The following is a 22,730-nucleotide window of genomic DNA, read 5'->3' as shown; positions in this document are numbered from 1 at the left end:
CCAAATATGGAACACATTTGAATAAAATACCCACAATTCAGTGAAAGTAGTGATCATTTTGTTTGTTTGTTTAGAGCGTACTGTGGAAGCACCCAAGTTATTTTGGTGTAATTTCATGAAATAAAACCATATTTTTCATACAAAAGAATTTCAAAACGGGTCAAATTTGAGCCGAAGATAACACAAGGGTTAATCAGGTTCCCACTGAGTACATTTAAATACTTTAACATCAGTGATGTACATTATAACATTAAATAGAATAAAAACAGGAAAATAGATCCTAAACATTCAACCACTCAATCAGGCAGCAGAGGCACTTAAATCAGTTTAATCGTGTTTTAATTCATTACATTAGTAATTATTCTGACGTACCAAATGACTCAAAACTAAAATGATCATCAAAAGCTCGAATAATTAATCATTATTAATTAACAGGAAACATTATTAACAGTTACCATTAAAAACAACAAGAACATCAGCTGATTATTCAAAGATAATTTTATGTCAGCTGTACAGGAGTGTGTTTTATATGTAGTACTGCAGTGTAGGCCTACATCCTGGATTTCAGTACACACCTGTTTGGCTCACTGTTGGAGGGGAGCAGCAGGGAAAACAGAAAATAGGAAGGTTGTTTTCAATCCCTTGCAAACAGTTTTTCATCGTCCACCTGAATGTTCTGGATCTCAGCGTGATGTGAAAAGAGGAGGCCGGTCAGTCCTCCCGGACTGGACTCTCAGGCCGACCGACAGACTGTAAGTTTAACAAACTTCTTTCTTTTTCTAAATCCTCTTTTTGTTTTGTGCTGTATGAACTAAATTGATTTTGTTAACCTTTCAGAAATAACCACACCTCAGATTAATTTGTTTGGTTGGGGTTGTGTGGACTGACAGGAGAAGGCCAGAGGCTCAGGTTCTGCTTTGTTTGTTTTATATGTACTTTATTGGTTCTTCATTTTGATTGATGACTGGATGAAATGATCGTTGATGAATGATTTTAGCCTGGAGTTTTCCCTTGTGGCAGCAGGTGGGGAAAAAAACCTTCTGAAACTTCACAGATGTGTAATTAGGTCCGTTGGAGTTGACTGCAGCTGATCGCTGATGTGATCTGATGTGAGCTGCAGGGGCGGGGAATAAAAATGGACACATTGTACCTGCATCAGCTTGCTGAGAGCTGAGGTGTTACCCAATCAGCAGGGCCGACTTTGTACACTTGTGTACACAACAAGGTGTTCAAGGGGCCATGTTTTGCTACGTTTTGTCAGCCCAGGTAAACATTGAACAGGAACAGGACGTGACCTCATACAGGATATGGAGCAAAGATGTGACGTTTCATTGCATGAAAACATAAACAACAGTTGATTTCAGCTCTTCTACTTTTTCCTCCTGTAATAAATGAAAGTTAACTTTTGTGAGTTCAGTAACTTTCCAAGAAGAAGCTTGAGTTTAAAGAAGAATTTGAAATTAGTTCCTAAAAACACGTGTTGATGACGACGAGTAGACGTCCAGTCTGCAGCTTGTGATTAAACAGCTTAACGTAGGATATTTTAATTTGTGGTATTATCAGCGCAGTCTCAGTCCTCGGCCCTCTTTAAGACTCTCTGTATGCCTGTCAGGTCTGGGAGGTTTCCCACGAGTCGGTCTGGGATCAGATCCAGCATTCAGACCTCGTTAACCCCTCATTGGGAAGTCTTCTCCCTCTGCGACTCGTGTTTACGGCCTTTGCGGCGTGACCTGAACGCACCATTATCCTCTGACACACATACACAGGCCTCCATCAGTACTGTGGTCGTCATGGTAACAGCCCGTCAGAGCCTGAAACAAAGAGACTGAGGCAGCCAATCAGAACGCAGCTGGTACTCCACCTCCCCCCCCCGGCAGAGAATAAAAGGAAACTTTACTTCCTCTTACACTAAACCAAACTCTGGGCTCGGTGTCTAACATGAAGCAGGGGCTTCTGGGAAGACAAGCCGTGGCAGGGCCGATTGATCCTGCAGGGTGAAGTCAGCGGGAAGAGAACGCTGTCCTGACAGGCTCCTCACACCTGTGACAGGTAAGGTGAAGCAGCTCACAGCCAGAGATCACACGTTGTTAAAATGCTCAAACTTTACATGAAGTTTGGTTCACAGGAGGCCGAGCTGGTGTTTGAGTGCGGAGCAGAAGTGCAGCAACAACATGGTACAAGAAATTAAATATGAAGTCTTTTTTAATGTTTATTTTATGTAGTTTTATTCTATCATACTAATTGTAAATATTTTTAAATTATATGTTTGATTAAATCTGTGTGATTGTTATATTTTTTTCATGAAAGCATTTAATCTTTTTTTTTTTGAGGTTGCTGTTTTACAAGGTAGTTTACAAAACAAAGTCCTCTTCACATTAAAAAGACCATAGATGTAAAACACAGTCTTGCGCTCACAGCCCGGTACACGGACCGAACGCTGAGCCCGCTGAGCCCGCTGAGTCCGCATGAGTCCGCATGAGTCCGCTGAGTCCGCTGAGTCTGCATGAGTCTGCATGAGTCCGCTGAGTCTGCATGAGTCCGCTGAGTCCGCATGAGCCCGCATGAGTCCGCTGAGCCCGCATGAGTCCGCTGAGCCCGCATGAGTCCGCTGAGTCCGCTGAGCCCGCATGAGTCCGCTGAGTCCGCATGAGTCCGCTGAGCCCGCTGAGCCCGCATGAGTCCGCATGAGCCCGCATGAGTCCGCTGAGCCCGCATGAGTCTGCTGAGTCCGCTGAGCCCGCATGAGTCCGCTGAGCCCGCATGAGTCCGCTGAGTCCGCATGAGCCCGCATGAGTCCGCATGAGCCCGCATGAGCCCCGTTTTGTTCGGACCTTTAGGAGCAGCCTTAAGTCAGAGCTGGGCCAACATGGCTCCTGTCCCGGCTCTCTTTCCTCTCCTTTGACTTACGTACTGATGTCTGTTTTACTCTGACGGGACAAATGCAGGACAGCAACTGAAGAGGAAACAAATAATTTAAAGCCAGAGCATTTAAAACTTTCTAACTCAACACATCCTCACTCCCGACTCCTCACATATGGAGGCTTGCTCAGACTCCTTGGCATCACTTTTTAACGCCCTGAGTACCCTTAAGTATTATTAAGTAAGATTATCAACAATAAATCTGCAACGTCCTGTTAGACTTTCAAAATAAAACTAGTGTTTACTGCTGTGAAACATTGCAGTTTGGTTAGGTGTATGATTTGGGTTAAATTAACTAGTTAGGTGACTTTACTTACGTAAGTTAAGTAACGTTACTTGCGTAACCTACATAAGATCACTAAAAACAACCAGTGTTGAGTTTTTTTTCTCCTGGGCGAAAGTTCGGTTTGTGGCCCACCGTCCACCTCCTCACTCTGACCTTTCTGCTATTTACTCCAGCTTTTAGCATTTAGAAGTGACACTACAGGACTTCCTCTGCGCTGAACTCTGAGGCCAAAGGGAACCAAATCTGAGTTTTTTGCTCATACGTGACTCAGATCTTGTTGTCGTTTTGGTCTGTATTGTTAGTTCCTGTTCATGTCGTTCTCTGTGTTTATTTATTCACTCCCTCCTCTGTGTTAGCATCCCTTGTCCATGGTTAGGTTTTCTTTTATCCTCGCTGTCTTGTTTTGTGCTCCCTGTTTATTTTCCTTGTCCTTAGTATTTATGTTTGGTCTTATTCTGTTTTCTGATCTTAGTTCTTAGTCCTGTGGCTTAGTTCATGTCCTAGTCTTTACTCCTGGTCTGTGTACTTGTGTTTGTTGTGATTTTACCTTGTCTGCTCCGTGTTCTGTTTGTGGTTTTGCATTTCTGTTCCGCTCGGTTGGTTTCTCCTGCTTCCCTGTTTCACTGTGTCTGCTGTTCACCTGGGCACTCACTCCCTGCTCGTTTCTTTGAGTTGAGCTTTACGGCCTGCAGTCTGAACGTAGCCTAAGGGGTCTCGACCATGCGTCCAAATGTAACGACCTTGGAGTGAGAACGGGTTGTGTAACTACACCCTGTAGCTGCACCACCATCAGAAACATTAACATATGACCTCCAGTGTTAGAGGAGTTATGTTGCAGGGCAGCACTGATCCTTCGTGTCCTGAGCTTCACGCTGATTTCTACAGTTTAAACTGACATTACTGTAGTGCAGCAACTTTTTAGTGCAGCGGCTCTAACAAACGCATAGCTGTGTTGTTAAAATGAGGGTGTGTAGAGGTTTTATTCTGACGGGGGCTTGAATGTGAAGGCAAAACCCGTTGACCAGCAGGATTTAGATTCTGAGAGGAAAGCTTCTCTAAATAATGAGCTTCCATACTCGCTGTGATCCAGACTGAATGAAACAGGGTGTGTGGCCCCCGTCAGCGTTTTCATTAAACCCGGGGCCCGTCCTATGAAGCCGACACACCCGGGATATCTGTCTGTCATCTGCTTCACTAACCACTGATCACCTGAGCAAGACAGTTCACACTTCAGAGGCGTCCGACCTCTGAAACACGGACAGTCTGACTGGAACTACCTGCGTGCTGTTACAGAAACTGTTTCCTGTCGTCTCCCTCAGGTCTGACCTCTGACGCCCCCCCTCGGCTCTCCCGGTCGGACCCTGTGACCCTCCTCTGTGACCCAGTATGAAGCTGTACAGGAAGTGGTTGCTGGTGGTTCTGTTGGTCTGGCTCTTCCTCTTCCTGTCCCTGCTCTTTCACGTCCTGGACCTCAGATCCTCCTTGCTGCTTAGGTCCAGATCAGCTGCAGAGTCTCGACTCACCAGGACAGAAATCGGCCTGGCCTCCGTTAATGGGGGGACCAGGATTGGCCGCTGGTCCCGGAAACCTGCTGGAGTCTCAGAGAAGAACTGGAAGAGGAGGAGGACTGACTACAGGTCCAGGTCTAAGGATTACTACAGGTCCAGTTCTATCAAGATCCTGCAGAGACTATGGGCCGGGAATCTGACAGCGGGGATGCTGAGTCCTCATCTCCAGAAGATCCGAATGATCCAGCTGAGCTCCAACAGGCACCAGGTGGTGTACCGGGGGCCAAAGGGGGGCCGCAAGTCCAGTCTGCAGTTGTACTGCGAGCTGAAGAGGAGAACCAGGATCCGGACTGTAGACGGGACCGAGGAGCCGTTCTCCAGTCTTGGCTGGGAACGGCTGGTGCCTTCGCTGCCCCTGCAGGAGCTCCGGACGTCTCAGTATCAGACCTGCGCTGTGGTGACATCAGCCGGAGCAATTCTCAACTCATCACTGGGGAGGGAGATCGGTGAGTCCACGTTAAGGCAAGGGGGGTCCAACCTGAGGGCCGGGACCCCCAACAGATGTGTCACTAGATTAAAAGAGCCGAAGAACAAAATGTGTTTTGATTTCCTTCCATTGAGTTCAGTTCATTTTTGTTTCAAAATCAACTCCTGGAAACATTTCATTGCGTGGTGCATTCAGGTGCTTAAGTAAGGTCCGACAACAGAGCTTCTTTCATGCATTTATTAGCGATTTATGAAAGAATGTTTACAAACTCAACAGGGAAGAAAAGCGATTATATAAATGTTTTAACAACTTCTCTAAACACCTTACAGACAGTCCAAAAAAAGCACCCGATGTTTTTCAGTGAAACTCACCTGGTGATGCTGCAGGTGAGGTGTGACTCTGTGAAACAGGAAGTGAAACTCTGGTGACGAGGTGTTGCTGCCATCTGGTGGTGACTGAAGGGATTACACCGATCTGATTTATATTTATAAAGAATTCAAGTTAAGGTGTGTTTTATAATCAGGGTGTGATTGAACTCAAGATCCACTTACTCACTTGTCCAGGAGCTTTCAGCCACAGCCCACTGTCTTCCTCAGCAGACGGACTTCTTCTGGTTATTGCTGATGAAGGCCGTGAGATATGGTCGAAGGCTCCAGAAGTGGACCTTTAGATGAGATGATTTGTCAGGTGCCGGATTATAATAACAATATTTGGAATGACCTTGAATGACCCCGTCAGGTGAGTTCAGGTGTAGGTTGTTTTTTTGACCTGCTGATGTGTTTAAACGGTTCCTCTCCTGTTTGACTCAGATTCCCATGATGCAGTGCTTCGCTTCAACGCTGCTCCCACCAAAGGCTTCGAGAGAGACGTGGGGACCAAGACCACCTTCCGCCTCATCAACTCCCAGGTGTCTGACCGTTCTGGCCATCAAACTAAGAGCTTTGACTTCTTTCATAATTCTGAATAAACATTTAAATTCAACACTGTTTCTTCTTCTCTCTTCATCAGATCGTAGCTCGGCCCAAACATCAGTTCAACAGCAGCTCGTTGTATCAGGACGTCGCTCTGCTGGTCTGGGACCCGGCTCAGTACTCCTCCAACCTGACGAAGGTGATCTTTGTTGTTTTCTTGAACTCTTCTAAGTAACTTGGTCAAACTTTAGCTTTGAGCTGCTACCAATGATTACTTTTATTAATGAACGATCTCAAACATCTCAAAGATTCAGTTTATTTAATGTTTTATTATAAAAGACTCCGAATAAACAAATATGTATGAAAAAGGTCAACCAATTCATTAATTGACTTGTTGTTCCAGCTGTATTTTTTTTACTTGGACTTCCTTTAAGTCATTAAAGGAAACAACTGGAGGCAGGCGTGTGTTGAACTGGTATTTAAAATGACTCAGAACTGAGTATTTATTATAACAGGAAGCCCGCAGGTGTGATGTGTTTGTTTACTTGTCCAGTAAATAATAACACAATCTATCGAGTCAAATTTCTAAGTGCTGTAAAGCTAAAATCATAAATAAAAGAAACACTTATTGATAAACAACTTATAGGCACAGAGAAACAACTCGTAGAACAACTCAGGAGCCTGGCTGCCGGGTTCTGGATCAGTTACAGGTGGGACTGGGTCAACAGACTGATCCCAGTGTACAGGGAGGAGGAGCAGGAACCCCGACTGACGTGTTGTTTGTCTTCAGTGGTTCCAGAAGCCGGACTTCGATCTGTTCTCGGGGTACGTTGAACGCCGTCGCCGCCAACCTGAGCAGCCATTTTACGTCCTCCACCCAGAATTCATCTGGAACCTGTGGGACCTGATCCAGGACAACACTGAGGACCAGATCCAACCAAACCCGCCCTCATCAGGGTTCACAGGTACCAGCTACTCGCACTACTGCTACACAAATTACACACTGAGAAAAAATACAGCAATACAACTGAGGAAAAGGTACTTTCACTTTCATCAAGTACAACCATTTATTAACATTTCAAATTAATATTAAGGAAATTAGAAAAGAGAGAACTGCAATATTTTAAATTAACGTTTACATTTATTTTTACATTAGATTTTAACATATTTTTTAAACTATGATTAAAAACAGCACAAATAAAATGTATTAATTAAATGTTAAAGTTAAATTAAAATGTCACATTTCTTTTAAACAATACTTAAGTTATTTGAAATATAAATCTCACTAACATTTCAGATTTATTATTTTTGCATCGTTTAATTAAATTAAAAAATTAACAGAAAAACAATAAATATTGAAGATTGTAAAGAGAAAACTACCACAGAAGTACAATAAAATAAAACTTAGTCAATAAAAATAGTGGCTTCCGTAATTTTTCATTTAATTCAGTTATTGTATTATTTAAAAAATGCTTGCAAAGCAACACAGTACAGAAAATGTGTAGACCACTGTGTTTAATTTAATATCTTTAAATGTTATAGATACGGCTGAAAATGACATCAGAAATAATAGAATTTCAATTATTTTACACACAATGTAAATTTAAATCCACTGCCAGCTTTTGTTTTTAGCAATTCTCTCAATAAATTCTGTTGTAAGTACAATAAAGGTGTTCTTATGATAAATTAAAACATTAACGTAAATACAATTATCGTTGTAAATGTATTAAATAAAACTTGTTTTTATCTTTAATATATAATTACATGCAGAAAATAGAAATAACAGACAATAATTATTTTACACTCTATAAGAGATATTTAAACATTGTGAGTGTAAAATAGTCCAACAGGAGGAAACAGCATGTTTAGGATAAAAATAAAGTTCTAAAATACAATAAGAACAAGATAAAAGACGAAACAGACAAGTTCATTTTACAGAACTTTATTAACAGCTGACATTCAACAGACCAGAGACGATAGAAAAATATTCACGTTTTATTCAGGCACAGAAACGATTAATCACTCAATGAATTAATAATAAACTGGTGACGTTTTCACCTCACAGCTGCATCGTGATGTTCAGACATTTTCACCTTGTTCACTGATGAAGCAGGTCTGTTAATTAGTGATTCACCTTCAGGTGCCTCTTGACATGTTCCTGTAAGCATTACTGTAGGGCTATACATTATTTTTCAAGTCGATTAATATAACGATTATTTTTGTTTGTTCTAAGGAAAGAAAAGTTACTCGATTAACAAACCAAAATAAATATCAAAAACATGCCTAATCAATAAATCTATATTTTATTCAGTCATCCTGATGAAGCACATTAGAATAAAGACAATAGCAGCAAATCTTAAAATGAATCAAATTTCCACGTCACTGATGTGTTGTGATAATAACAATAACAGACATTAATTAGGCTACTTTACTTAACTCTAAATGTTTCTGCCATGGATTCATTTCATTATTAAGTAATGCAGTATGATAATAAAATGTATTTCTGCATCAGTGAACACCTGAAAGACAGTCACAGATTGTCTGTAATCAGATTCAGCTGTTTTCTCGCTCATACGTGGCCGTTAAAGAAACAGAAAATATGAAACAGCCGATCGTTACATGACTCGCGGTGTAACGTTACGTTACCATGACCGCAGCGGGGCAGAAATTACTTTTAACATGAAGGCAATGAAGAAACACTACGTGTCCTTGTGCTGATGATGTCCTCGTGCTCGTGTGGCGACAGAAAGGAAACACGATTTGCGGTGCTGCCGTCTAGACAAAGTGCTGCGGCGTATGTTTCACGTGTTCGTGGACAGCAGCTGTGCTGCAGTGAAGCTGTTTCCTGTTCAGAGCTCACGGAGCAGCACGTTGTTGAGTGTCTGTCTGAAATACTCCAAACTTTAGACGGTCGAAGGCGCCGTCTTGTAGCTGGAACTTGTCCGGGAGAATCCCACACCGGATACAGCGATTATGTAATCAATTACGTCGACGAATTGCCCCAGCAATAGATTAGTGTGTAATTCTCTGTTAATTACATGTACACTGATGTAATACTCTTAATAATCAAGTATTTTACACTTGTCCGTTTACACCTACAAGTTACTAAACAGTGAAGTTTGAAAGCGACACAGTTTGTCCTCCATACCTCAGCTGGTTGAGCATCACAGCCTCGAGGTTTTCAGGTGATACGATCACTGCACCAACACACTGGGGTCACACCTGGGGTGACATCAAGAGTTTCCAGGAGGCGGAGCCACTGTCACACACAACACAGGTGGGGGCGGGACTGTGCCCCACCCCTTGGGTTTCTAGTCCAATCACATGTCTCAGGAGGAGGATTCAGGATAAGGAGGGTTCAGGTGGCTCAGTGGCGTCGGTTCTGTTGGACACGGGGTTCCATCCGTGTGGATTGTACCAGGTCCGGTGAGCACCGCCAGGCCGGTGGCCGCTGGGCTGCTGTCACACACTCTGCGGTTGAGCTGGACCACGGTGGTCCTGGAGGGCATGGAGGACTGAACGTTCTCCGATGTCTGGTGTTTACAGTGGAACAGGATCAGGAAGCAGCGGTAGAACTGAGGACCAAACAGGAACATTAACGGTTAAACATCCATTCTCAATAATAACTAACCTGTACAGGAACTGAAATAACAGCTGGACTCGAACCAACGACCTTACAGGGAGCATTTTAACCCCAAAACATCAGCTAAGAAAATGCTTTCATTTAACATTCATGTTGTTCTAGAGCTTTCTATCACTCAGCACATGGGGTTGCCATGACAAAAGTTAAAGTATTTGTTAGTTTTGATCTTCGTCATTTGTTTTATTTCTTAGTATTTTTTACTGAGAAAAACTAGTTTATTCAAATATTTATTAAGAAATCTTGTTGTTTACAAATTGACACAATGTCATCTCTGTGTTCCAGGTATCCTGTTGATGATGTCATTGTGTCGTGAGGTCAGCGTGTACGAATTCATCCCGTCTGTCCGTCAAACTGACCTGTGTCACTATTACGAGCAGTACCACGATGACGCCTGTACACTGGGGGCCTATCACCCTCTGCTGTACGAGAAGCTGCTGATCCAGAGGATCAACCAGGGCCACCGAGACCAGCTGAAGAGGAAGGGCAAGGTCACGCTGACGGGGTTCAGCGCCATCCAGTGTGGGTCATGATCCAGAATTAACAAACTGAGGGGGTTCAGCGCCATCCAGTGTGGGTCATGATCCAGAATTAACAAACTGAGGGGGTTCGGGACTGTCCAGTGTGGATCATGATCCAGGTTTAACAAACTGAGGGCGTTTGACGCTGTCCAGTGTGGGTCATGATCCAGGTTTAACAAACTGAGGGGGTTCGGGACTGTCCAGTGTGGGTCATGATCCAGAATTAACAAACTGAGGGCGTTTGACGCTGTCCAGGGTGGGTCATGATCCAGGTTTAACAAACTGAGGGGGTTCAGGGTCGCCCAGGGTGGGTCATGATCCAGGTTTAGAAAACTGAGGGGGTTCAGGGTCGTCCAGTGTGGGTCATGATCCAGGTTTAACAAACTGAGGGGGTTCAGGGTCGTCCAGGGTGGGTCATGATCCAGGTTTAACAAACTGAGGGGGTTCGGGACTGTCCAGGGTGGGTCATGATCCAGGTTTAACAAACTGAGGGGGTTCAGGGTCGTCCAGGGTGGGTCATGATCCAGGTTTAACAAACTGAGGGGGTTCAGGGTCGTCCAGGGTGGGTCATGATCCAGGTTTAACAAACTGAGGGGGTTCAGGGTCGTCCAGTGTGGGTCATGATCCAGGTTTAACAAACTGAGGGGGTAATGTAGTGACTTAGTTTGTGAGTCATTGCATTATGTGGCCGTTCTTTTGCTTCCAGAAGACGTGGACTCCCTCATCACTACCTCCTCCCACGCCTTCTGCACCTGATGGAGCTTTGGTGGCATTATTGATCTTTCTCGGGAACTTTCACTTGTAGGAGCAGATCAGTTTCTTCACATGAAATCTGTTCTTTCCGGCTCCGTAAATCCGCCTTTATCATAGCAATGTTCATATTTGTTTTTACAGTTTCTACTAGAAAATATTTACATGCTATGTTTAAAAAACACATTATTTTTCATCCTCTGGATGAATACTCAGTTTTAGCTCCCCTTCTCTGTTGTATGTTACCGGTTACTAACTACTGCTATCAGCAGTAGCTACTCAGTTAGCTGTGCAGCTAGCTGTCCGGTTGCTGATTAGCACAGACACTCTGGACCGCTTGTTCAGAGCCTCCTGAAAACAGCAGCTACCGTTAACTATAGTGTTAGCAACAAGTAAAGCTATCTGTCCTTCAGGAAACTTTATAAAACACAGAGTTGAGGCAGAGCAGCCAGAGGACATCAGAGGGAAAAACAGAAAATACTTTCCTTAAGAACCATAACAAAACTTTCTGTGAGACACTGAACTGAATCTGCAGATCCATGAGCTCGAGTGACCACTTCTCTGCAATGTGAGCTGGTTTATGGAAAATTTGGGGGCATTAAAGAGCCCAGATTATACATCATATCTAGAGCTTGTTGGCAATTGTCCGTTTTTCCAGAGTCTTTTGCATGTGAGAGATTAACATATGAAGGAGGAAACAATGGAGACTGAAATACTTTAATACCAAGGTAAATACAGTTTTCCATCCTATGGCACCTTTAAAAGGAACGGGAGATGACACTCTGGTTTGTTTATTGCATGTTGAATTTATTTGTCTTAGACAACTACCATGTAATCAGGACAGATATTTTGTTGGGTTGGGGTTTTTACGATGATGCTATTGATGTTTTATGTACTTTCAATAAACTTACTAAATAAAATGTTTGACTACTATCTGATTATTTTGACATATTTTTAATTTTACAGAAGTCACAAGTCACTTTAAGAAACTGTCTCACGGTTTTGACTCCTGGAAACTAATTTGTTATTATTCTGACCTGATGACCAGACTTTGATGCAGTTTCCTGTAACTCATGAGATTAGCTGTCAGAATTATAATTTCACTAATGTCACCCTTTCTCTAAACATCACAATTATTAGAACAATTTTATTATTGTTTATGTCTTTCAGGAAAACCTGTTTCTTAAAGTTAAAACTCAAAAAGCCATAATTGTATTTAGTTTTGTCATTCTTAACTCTCATTTGTTTTTCTGGCAGAATCTAATTTAATCAGATGCTGTTAATTGGGACTGAATGTATTCGTTAAATTGTTACCAGATTCCTGCTGAAGACAGAAACCCTGTTGGACGGTTTCTGTCTTCAGCAGGAATCTGGTTTATGTAAACCAGTCAGCTGTGACAGGAATCCGATAGATGGACCCTCGGGCCCCTCAATGACCCTGCAGATCAGAAAAGATTTGATACGCTGCCAGAATGTGTTCTGCATGAGAGAATTTAAGGTTCGAACCACTGAAACGCTGTCAAGCCCAGACATATAAATAAATCAGCAGCATAAAAAATTTAAATTTATTTCTCTCAAATAGACCAGGAGCCAAAGGGCCAAATTCACTGTGACTTTATTCTTTTAACACAATTTAATTCAAATCAGATTTTTTTTCTTGGAGCAAATTTAATCCATCACATCTGATTTAGTTGATTGAGAGCAGACTCTTCAAATCAATCTGCATCTCTTGTAGAGCACATGTGGTTTGTGAGTATTCTACATGAATAAAAAGTGAAAACATCTATAACATTTTAATTTTTCAGTCTGACGCCCGACGACAGGTGTGCAATCTAACGAGTACTTTCATTATCGACTAATCTGCCGACTATTTTCATGACTAATCGTTAAGTCTACATAATGTCAAAAAAAATGCTCATCACGATTCTCCAGAGCCCAAAGTGACGTCATAAATGACAAAGAATAGCAGCAATTCCTCAATTTAAGATGATGAAACCAGCAGATTTGACACATTTTTGTTTAAAAAAATGCCTGAAACGATTTAATCAATTATCACAATAGTTGTAGATTAATTTTCTTTCGACCAACTAACCAAATAATCGACTAACCGTTGCAGCGCTACGTCACTGACCTGTTTGTTCATCAGGATGTAGATGACGGGGTTAATGACGGTGCTGCTCTTGGCGAGGAGCGACGGGACGACGCTGGCCACGGGGCTGATGATCCCTGGCCGTCCAAAGGTGGCCATCATGGCAACGACGCCGTACGGCATCCAGCAGACCAGGTAACACACCACCGTGGTGATGACCATGAACAGGATGTGAAAATCTCTGCGACGAGCTGCCGTGTGCCTGATACGACCCACCTGAGAGACAAAACAGAAGAAGAAGTGGAACAAATCAGAACGTTTTATAAAATAAACATGTTTAAAGTCGACAAAATAGCAGAAACCTAAATATAGAATATAGACAGGTTCTGGATCTGGTTTTGGTTCCATCGTCTCTGGAGGTTTCTCTCTCAGCTGTTTATTGTTGCTGTGAATCTGAGGAACGTGACTCTGGTCATGTGACCTGTCGGCTCAGGCGCTTCACTGATCCTCAACACAGAGAACAGGAAGTGAAGTTTTTTTTAGCCAGAGGTCATCAGTGCATCTGCTGATGGAGAACATCTTATATATATATAAATATAACAAATATTATATGATAAATATGAATTTAAACATGATAAGTTTGGATTTGAAGAAACATTTCACGTTTTCATGTTGCAGTCTAGTGATTTCACTTAATTTATTGTGTCCAAAATATAAACACTTAAAAAAGGCTTAAAATAATATGGATGGATTTTAAAAAAGAATAGATGTAAAAATAAGCAAGCATACAGTAAATAAAACAAAAGTGAGTGAAAAATAAAGAAGACAATAAAAAAAAGAACAAATGGAAACAAGTAAATATAAATAAATAAATATAAAAATACACAAAATGTGTAAATAAATATAAAGCGAATTAAGAAATATGCAGAAGAAATGTCCAACAATTTAAAACTGGTCAAAAACAATAATAATAAAAATAATAAATAATGTAAAACGAACTATTTAAGAAATCATATAAAATCATAATAAGAATTAAATATACCAAAGAATCGAAATAATATTGAATAAAATAATATAATAAATGATATCTACAAGCTAAATATAAATGAGTCGATTCATTTTAACATTAACAGACGCTGACGGTTTAACCTGTCGCAGCACTTTCACTTACTGACCTGACTTCAAACCAGTTTTACTGGTAAATACAGCCTGTCGTGATGTTTCTCCTGTATCAGAGTTCAGTGATGGACGACTCTTAAAATGAACATTACAAACCAAAAAGAACTCTGATTGGCCGCTGTGACCCACCTGTTTGACGGCGTAGAGCAGGCGGCCGTAGCAGTAGACCATGACGAGGACGGGGAGGCCCAGACAGAAGACGAACAGACAGATGATGTACGAGTGAGAGCCGAACGACCTCTCCGTCCACGTCACCGAGCAGCTGGTCCCGGCCCCCTCGGGGCCGTAGCTGCTCCAGCCCAGCAGGGGGGGCACCGTCCACAGCAGGGAGTACAGCCACGCACCCCCCACCGCCAGCAGTGGCTTCCTGTAGTCCGAGACCTGCTTGTTGTACACCATCAGGGTGCTGTACCGGTCGTAGGACAGGGCGGCCAGAGAGATCAGAGACACGATGCCTGATGGAGACAAAACAGGAAGTGAGATACCTGGGACACCTGGGACACCGTCACATAGAGCGATGCTGCCTTGGAATTTGATAATAAAAACTTAATTTAACTGCTGACACCACATTTAAAAATGTTTTTCTAGTTTAAGCTTTGTCCATCCATCCATCCATCGTCAACCTCTTATCCTGCGTACAGGGCCGCGGGGGGCCGGAGCCGATCCCAGCTGACATTGGGCGAACACCCTGGTACACCCTGGACAGGTCGCCAGCCCATCGCAGGGCCAGTTTAAGCTTCGTCTCAAAGTAAATCATTTTAAAGGTGCAGATATTTTACTTTTAAATCTGTTTCCTGAGCTCAGTCGGCTGATTCCGTTTAACAAGATATGATTTAATTAAATAAACCTTAACGAGCAGATTTAACAGGTTCGTTTTTGGAAACATGTTCATTAAATCCTCCGCAGAATCAAACTACATCCTGAGTTCATGTCATTTCCAGCAGACTGATCACTGCTGACCCAAATCTCACTAATTCCATCATTATAGAGCTCCTTCAGTCTTGAACCGTCCTCCAGGAGGGTCTGATCCGCATCAGCAGATCTGAGGAATCAACACAGGTCCGCCTGATTTAACGTCACTGATTTATTTTGAGAGGCGTCTTTGCCTTGAGAGAAGAGAAAAATTAAAGGATTAAAGAGACGGCTCAACATCGTTCAGGATGTGTGTAGCCTAGCTTAGCACAAAGACTGGAAGCAGAGGGAAACTGCTAGCCAGATAGCAACAAAACAGTTAATGGTAGTAAAACCAGTGTTTTAATGTGTGTGTGTTTAGCCTAGCTTAATTAGCACAAAGACGGGAAGCATGTGCTAGCTTGCAGAGCAACAAACAGCTAGCATGATTAACATTATGCTAGGTGTTTAAACCTGGTCATAATATCGACAAACAGTTAGCATACCCAAAATTGTAGCTGAATGCCATATTAGCTAAACAGTTAGCATAGCCAATGTTATGGTAGCTGTTTGTAGGTAACTTATACCATAGTGTGTTCAGCCTAGCTTAGCATCACTGAAATCAGTCAACGTAGCAAAAACTGGAATAAACGAGACGACTTACATATTAATAGCAGCTAGCATGATAACTGGCTCATTATGTAGAAATTGTTTCAAAGTTCGTCAAAGCTCTAATAACCCACACACCGCAAACTTCTTTTGCTAACCAGCTAGAGAGCAAACGTTACTTAGCTTCCATGTTAGCATGTTAGTCACCAGAGCAATATATTTCTGATGATAACAGTTTCATTTCTGTGCATTTAGTGTATTGGTTCGTGGAGTGTTTGGCCTAGCTTAGCACAAAGACAGGAAACAGAGAACTGTTAGCCTAACAAGACATGGATGTTTGAGCTAGTTTTGGTAGCGACAAACAGTTAGCATATCCAACATAAAGTAAAAAGGAGTCGTTGTGGTGTTAGCATTTAGCAAAAGATTTCTTGCTGCAGCTCTCAGCTGTTTGACTGAACTTCCTCTGAGGTTAAAGGTAACCCGCAGGCATAAAGAATGATAATAACGAGCTGCAGCTGAGCCCGAAAGCTTCCTTACATAATCTCAGCCAGATTATAACTGCAGCTGTCAGGCTGCATGTGAACAGCTGCTCAGAGGAACGACTTCCATCTGCTGCTCCTTTATATGTCCAATAAAAACCATCTATAACCAACTGAAGCTGCAGCAGTAGACTCATAAATATATTAAATAAATAATCTCAAATTATTACTATTTTCACTGTTTATTATTTTAGTAACTGTTCCCTTATTTTTTTAAATTTCTGATTTTTTAGTTGTTTTTTTATTTTTATTTTTTTGTCTAATAATACACACACACTGTCACGCTCTGCCGGTCAGCCATTCTTTGTGTTGCACTTTTGAGTTTAGTATCTGCCTTATAGTATGTTGGGTTTTGGGGGTCTGTCTTGTCTGTCGTCTAGTGTTTGGTAACCCTTGTCATGTCTGTTACCCCAGTGATCCCTCTGCATGTCTGTCTCTGTTTTCCCCTACCTGTGCCTCGTTAGCCTCATGTCTTTCACCTGTGTTGCTCCCGCCCTGCTCGTTAGTCCCTGTGTATATATACCTGGTGTTTCTGTCTTGTCTTTGTTGGGTCATTGTATGTTGTCACCCTGTGTAGCAGTGTGTTTCGTGTCGTCAGCCTCACTCGTCGTGTTTCCCTGCCGTTATTGGATTTTGTATTTCTGTTGGACAGCCCTGGTTTTTGGACTCAGTCTATCAGCCACTCTGTTTGTAAGTGTGCTCGCTTTTTGTTATATTAAAACCACTGAACTATACCTGCTCCGCTCTGTGTTTGGGTCCTCCAACCTGCTCCACCCTGCCTTCACCACAAAACCGTGACACACACACACTTCCTGTTTTACTTATTTATTTTTAATATTTATTTACTTTACTTACTTTATTTTTATATTTTGTATTTTTTCACACATTTACTGTTTTATTTACTTAATGAAATGTATGAAACTGATTGTTCTTGTGTAATTTATTTGTAGCTGTGGCAATATTTTTTTACATTCATGCCAATAAAGCTGAATTGAAAGTATTTAGACACAATAGTTCAAAATATTTCAATAACAATAGTTTGTGTTTTTCTAACTCTTCTCTAATATCTTGAGAAAAAGGAGAGTAATTGAACAGAGAGTTTGGTTTGAGGCTACAAGAGTTCTTGATCATACACAAAGAGAACTAGTGGTCTGGGGGGCCCCAGGCCTCCTGTCAGCCTCCAGTCTGCCCTGTTACTACAACATTTATCTGTCAGCTGCTGATTTAACATGAACATGTCATTGGTGGGAACTGTTGGGTCTCTGTAACAGCACAGAGTTCGCTAAACTATGAGAAGTGACATGAGATCAGTTGTTGTGAATTGGGGCTATATACAGTAAATAAAACTGAATATATCATCTGATTCGGTTCATGTAATTCTGCTTAATCCATCCATCAGTTTAATATTAATTCACTTTGTAGGTAATTCTGGATCATCAGTTTCGTGATGATTTAATTTAAGTGAATTTAAATCAATTGAATGAATAAAGATTGATCAGTTTAATAATTAAAATCAATTATTCCATTTTTTAAAATATGTAATATACTTTTCTAATGGGTGTTTACAAGCTGTCCACACTTTAAATGAAGGCGCTGTGCTGGAGGACAACAGGTGAGGCTTCACCTTCGGCCCAGAAACACCTGGACTCCTGTGGGAGTAGCGCCGATGTAACACCAGAATCTGTGACCTGTCATATTCTGTGACTAAACCCAAACATGGGTTTTTTAATCAGCCTACTTCTGGTACCTAAACCTAACCAAACTGCAACCAGTCAACAAAATCCTGTGGCGCCGAACTTCTCTGGGTCACAGAATCATTTTGGTGTCACTCCGGTACATTCACACCTGAGACTCACCGAAGCAGGAGTTGACGAAGCCGTACCACATGCAGCCGAGCCGGCCGTACAGCCAGCGCGTCCGCAGGCTGGAGGCGAAGCTGAGCGTCGTGCCGCAGACGCACACCAGCATGTCGCTGACGCTGATGTTGAGCAGCAGCATGTTGACCGGGGTCCGCAGAGTCTTGAAGCGGCAGAACAGAACCAGAACCAGCAGGTTGTTGAGGAAACCGAACACCATGATGGAGCCCAGAAACACCGACACCACGCGGTGACCGCTGCGCGACAGCCGCCCGAGCGCCGAGTCGCTCCAGTCCCGCTCCAGAGAGGACAGGTTCAGGCTGGACGTCAGGTTGAAGTCGCTCCCCTCGGAGAACATGTCGGGCTGCGGGTCCTCTCTGGAGAACGTAAAAAGCAACAGAAGCTTTCTGGAGTTCACACACTGATGAAGGCTCGAGTCCTGCAGCGACGCGCCGCCGCTGCTTTCTGCTCCATCTTCACCGGAGCGGAGCGGCACGCGCCAGGACAGACCAATCACAGGATCGATAATCCGGAGGTGAGTCCGATCAGCTTCTTCTTCGTCTGCGAGAATAAGATAACAAAGTGTCTGTGTCCCCGCGTGCAGCCAAATGACGCTCGGCTCGCGCGCTCTGCTTTAAGTACCGTCAACACTGTAAGAAGTGAGCGCGTGACTTTATCCCAAACACGGCACTGCATGTATACTACAAGTACTACACTGGAGCATAGTAGAGTACTTACTGTACTACATATACTGTACTACACTATAGTATTTTCTGTACTACACTACAGGACTGCAGAGATGCTGAACCACAGAAGAAGAAGGCTGCAGGACTGTTTGCACCTACGTCCCTTTTCCAGCACGTCTCAGTCAGCTGTTTAACATCTAATTGTGCTGGGAAAACATTTTATCTGCATCAAAATGAAAAACTGCTGTTTCCGCTTTAATATTAGTGGATCTGACCTCTGTTTGGGTAATCATGCAATAAGTTTTGGAACTATACTATAAACCAGGATGTGTAATGTTGCTATGGAGGAGGGCTGTAGCTTAGATATGTTCCCATTTTGCCTGCAGGTAGCTACACCTGTCTGTCACAGAACACCTGAAACATGTTACAGGACTAAACTCCTCAGGGCTTTTACTCTGATAGTTTACAGGAAGAGTAAATGAGTAAATGTCAAATTTCTTACCTGAGGACAGAGACACCTGTTTTCTCCTGAACAGTGTTGAGACCTCACAGATGAAGTTTATCATGTGAGACACTGAACTCCGTTTCGCAGGAATCCTCCAGGAAGTTACACATTGGTGTGCAGGTACGATTGGTCAGTGACCTCTGACCTCTAACGTCACCTGATCGCTAAAACCGCAGCGCAGCTCGTCCTCGCTCTCTTTTCTCCAAGCTCTTCCTCTGGACGACTGAAGCCGCCGACCCGACAGCGCAGAGGGCCCCCCAGCAGAACATAACATCATTTTCCCATGTCGGTTGTTTCATTTTTCAAATCTTGTTCCCCACTGTGTGTGTTGCGCCAACCCATTCGCTCTCCCCGACTTGTCAAATATGGACGCATGGTCAAGACCCATTGGCGTCAGTTTGTGACACTGGGGATCCCTATAGCGCCATAGTTCAACGCCGTGGGGGAAGCCCTGTAGTGTCAGTTTTTGACGCTAAAGGCAGGTATATGATATTTAACAGAAAAGACTGAGTAACGGGGTGATTGGGGTTCGTGTCCCGTGTGAACATTATATATTTTTATTTATGTTACGCAAGATACGTAAATTGCGTAAGTTACACAAATGACGTTAGTTAACTTACGTGTTAACTGACCAATGTAGTAATTTTAACCCAAACCTTTTCCGAACCTTAACCAAGTACATTTTGTTGCCTAAACAAAACCAAGTATTTTCCTAACCTAACCAAACTGCAACGTTTCACAACTTTAATAACGCACCGTTTCATAACGGCAATGTTTTGAAACGCTAGTGTTTTATTTTGAAAGTCTAACCGGATGTTGCATATTTGTCGTTGTTAAGCATTGCTAACTTGACTGCGGAGCCTTAAACATCTAAAAATTACACTAAAGGGGTATCCAGGGTGTTAAAAAGCGACCCCAAAAGGCCTTGACCAAGCGTCAATATGTGACGAGTCGGGAGTGAGAACGTGTTGGTCATCGAGGTTTTAGTGTTGTCATTGTTTAACTTGAGGTTATTGTATAACTAGTTCTCAGCCAACACTAAACTGTTTCACTCTGCTTCTTTTGTCTGCAACACGTGTTCGTCCACACGAGACATGCACCCACACCTCTTTGATATAGAGGTCCTCCGAGAACACCAGTCCGTTCTTTGCGTTCTTGGGTTTAAGAAAGGCCCACGAACACACGAGCTGAAGAAAAGTTGGTTTCACATTGTAACATTTTACATATACATATGTATATACATAAATACATGGTGTATTTTTGTGTAATGGGGGTCTGAACAGCTGCTGACTTCAATTTTCACACTTAATTGATGGCACACCAATGACATTATTTTTATTTCTGCCTCCAGAGAAGCTCAGCACGAGGAAAAAACACAGGAAAGTCACACCTAAGGATTGTTTCTGACCTTTGGGTAGAGGTCTGACTTAAACCAGAACAGACCTGTGGAGGACATACCTGGATCCAAAATGGAAATGTAGCTTTCAGGAGGATCGACTCTCAGGTCTCTCCAGATGTCTGACCTCCTTGCCCTCATGCTGGAACCCGATCCCAGAGAGCAGACCTGAAGACAGTTGGACCTGGTCTGAAAGAAAGGTTTGAGTATTGTTGTCTCCTGCGTGTTTGTGTCCAATAATAACAAAACGCCTTGAGTTTTTTTATCAAACCTTTGAGTGCTGAAATGGTAAGCAGTCACGTCACGGTGACAGAAATACATCCTCATCCTGAAGATTGCATTTCCTGTGACATCGCCTCCTGTAAGTCCAACCACAGGGTTCATGTGACCCACGACGTCGCCCCCTTCTCATTTTTCAACTTGTAGACAAATGGACAGAAGAAGATTTTGTGCTTTGATCCAGATGTTTGTTTTCAGCCTCAGGAGGTTTCAGAAATTCAGAGCTTTAAACACATTCTGCGGAGGAGGAAGTACATTTAACATGTCAAACATTTCTGCTGTCGGAGGCTCCACTCGCTCTGCAGTAGCACTTATAGAACAAAGTGTACGGAAGCTGAGAGCAGCCAAGTCCAAGTTTTAGACAAACCCTTGTAGTGAACAACGGTGTGGATTTGTACATTTTACATTGAATAAATTTGGAGCTACCCTAAATTCCTTTCTCCTCCCCAGAGAAGATGGGGAGGGGTCAAAGTTGCTTTCTCTAAGTGCTATCCCGACCATAAAACTGGCACCTTTTGATTCCGAAGCTGATAACTCGGGGCCTGACTGTTAAACTGACAAAGGGACACGAACCAGCCATTGGCATCTCCCTGAACAGCCTATCAAAACTGGCCCCCCCACACACGTTTCCGTGGCAACTGACCTTATTCTTTGTTTTATTACCACATCAAAAAGGAAAACCCCTGTCTCACCCAAGTGTGACATTGTCCAGACACTGAACTTTCAATGTAAAAAGACTGCAGTCTCCAAAGACTCAAAGCATTTAATTAAGTTTAATTAAATCTTTAGTTACCTGAATATGTTTGCCTCTATTTGAGTAGTTATGTTAACTGTTGTTGCTGTCTGTTGTTGATATTAGTGCTGAAAAGAAGTTAATTGTGCAGTGTTTTTATTTTCAGCAAGACGCTCCTTCATCTAATTTAATCCAAGCTTTCCTCATGTAACCTGAGCTCCCCCAAGTGGGCGAAATAAGTATTACATGCCCTCGTTGGAAATGCCGTTAAATGTATAAATATCCTGACCAATAATGTGACAATTGTTTCCTGTTACCAAATGCTTAGAACAGTACAACCGTTCGACCATTGAGGTTCGATTGTGGAAAATATTTGATTATAATACGTGCAAATAGATTTCTTTTAGACATTAAGTTTAGAAAGGCAGTCCCATGGGAAACCTGAGACGCCCCCTGGGGAACCACGCCCCAGACAACAAAAGAGCGACACGCGACCTCGCTTCGCTCTCTGTCTCTTCGCTTTTGGCTCTCTTGCACTCTGCTCTGCTCGCTGGACGCCAGGCAGCGCCCTCAGTCGACCAGCGAAACAAACAGGCCTTTTGTTCGCCTGAAGCTACACACCTGAAGTGAGACATCGATCTGCCTTCAGTTTGTTTTATTTTCTTTATTTCTTTTGTTTGTTAAAGTTATCAGTCCGTTAAGTTACACTGGACTAATTCAGGAACGACCAAGTTCCATTTTAAGCCTTTTCGTCGAGCCAACTTCACCAAGGTCAGACCAAGCCACGTGGTCTCGCCAGCGGCAACGAAGGAAACCTGAAAACAGCCGAATTGCCAGACGGAGGAGGCGTTTTCAATCAGACACGGAGAACCCCGGAGAATCCCTAGCAAAAAGCCAGGATCGGCAGCTAGAGTGGGACCAGCAACAGGCCAAAAGCAGACTGTCG

General features: G+C 42.8%; 4 protein-coding genes across 6 annotated transcripts in view; 2 read left to right on the top strand and 2 right to left on the bottom strand.

The window, feature by feature from the left end:
- Positions 1–22,730, bottom strand: part of LOC123971238 (NLR family CARD domain-containing protein 3-like) — a 427,855-nt gene that overhangs the window by 18,470 nt on the left and 386,655 nt on the right. The gene's annotated exons all lie outside the window — the stretch shown is intronic.
- Positions 1–22,730, top strand: part of LOC123971220 (NACHT, LRR and PYD domains-containing protein 12-like) — a 524,333-nt gene that overhangs the window by 251,981 nt on the left and 249,622 nt on the right. The window lies entirely within an intron of this gene.
- Positions 1,928–11,942, top strand: LOC123971973 (beta-galactoside alpha-2,6-sialyltransferase 2-like). 3 transcript variants are annotated; one of them, XM_046051138.1, is made up of 7 exons: positions 1,928–2,049; positions 2,126–2,174; positions 4,525–5,219; positions 6,010–6,107; positions 6,209–6,310; positions 6,911–7,076; positions 10,037–11,942. In XM_046051138.1, the coding sequence occupies exons 3-7, from the start codon at positions 4,592–4,594 to the stop codon at positions 10,282–10,284; spliced, it is 1,242 nt and encodes a 413-aa protein (XP_045907094.1). In that variant the 5' UTR covers positions 1,928–2,049; positions 2,126–2,174; positions 4,525–4,591; the 3' UTR covers positions 10,285–11,942. The 3 variants fall into 3 exon arrangements, with proteins under 3 accessions (XP_045907094.1, XP_045907076.1, XP_045907087.1); XM_046051120.1 differs by having other exon boundaries at positions 6,902–7,076; XM_046051131.1 differs by lacking the exon at positions 2,126–2,174 and having other exon boundaries at positions 1,934–2,049; positions 6,902–7,076.
- tmtops2a (teleost multiple tissue opsin 2a) lies at positions 8,732–18,764 on the bottom strand. The gene is made up of 4 exons (XM_046051233.1): positions 18,186–18,764; positions 14,420–14,745; positions 13,154–13,387; positions 8,732–9,686 (listed from the first exon to the last, which is right to left on the bottom strand). The coding sequence occupies exons 1-4, from the start codon at positions 18,541–18,543 to the stop codon at positions 9,441–9,443; spliced, it is 1,164 nt and encodes a 387-aa protein (XP_045907189.1). The 5' UTR covers positions 18,544–18,764; the 3' UTR covers positions 8,732–9,440.

Source organism: Micropterus dolomieu, linkage group LG01, assembly GCF_021292245.1.
Source record: "Micropterus dolomieu isolate WLL.071019.BEF.003 ecotype Adirondacks linkage group LG01, ASM2129224v1, whole genome shotgun sequence".
Classification (NCBI taxonomy): Eukaryota; Metazoa; Chordata; class Actinopteri; order Centrarchiformes; family Centrarchidae; genus Micropterus; species Micropterus dolomieu.
Note: the sequence above shows the minus strand (reverse complement) of the source record. Positions and strands in the feature narration are given on the sequence as shown.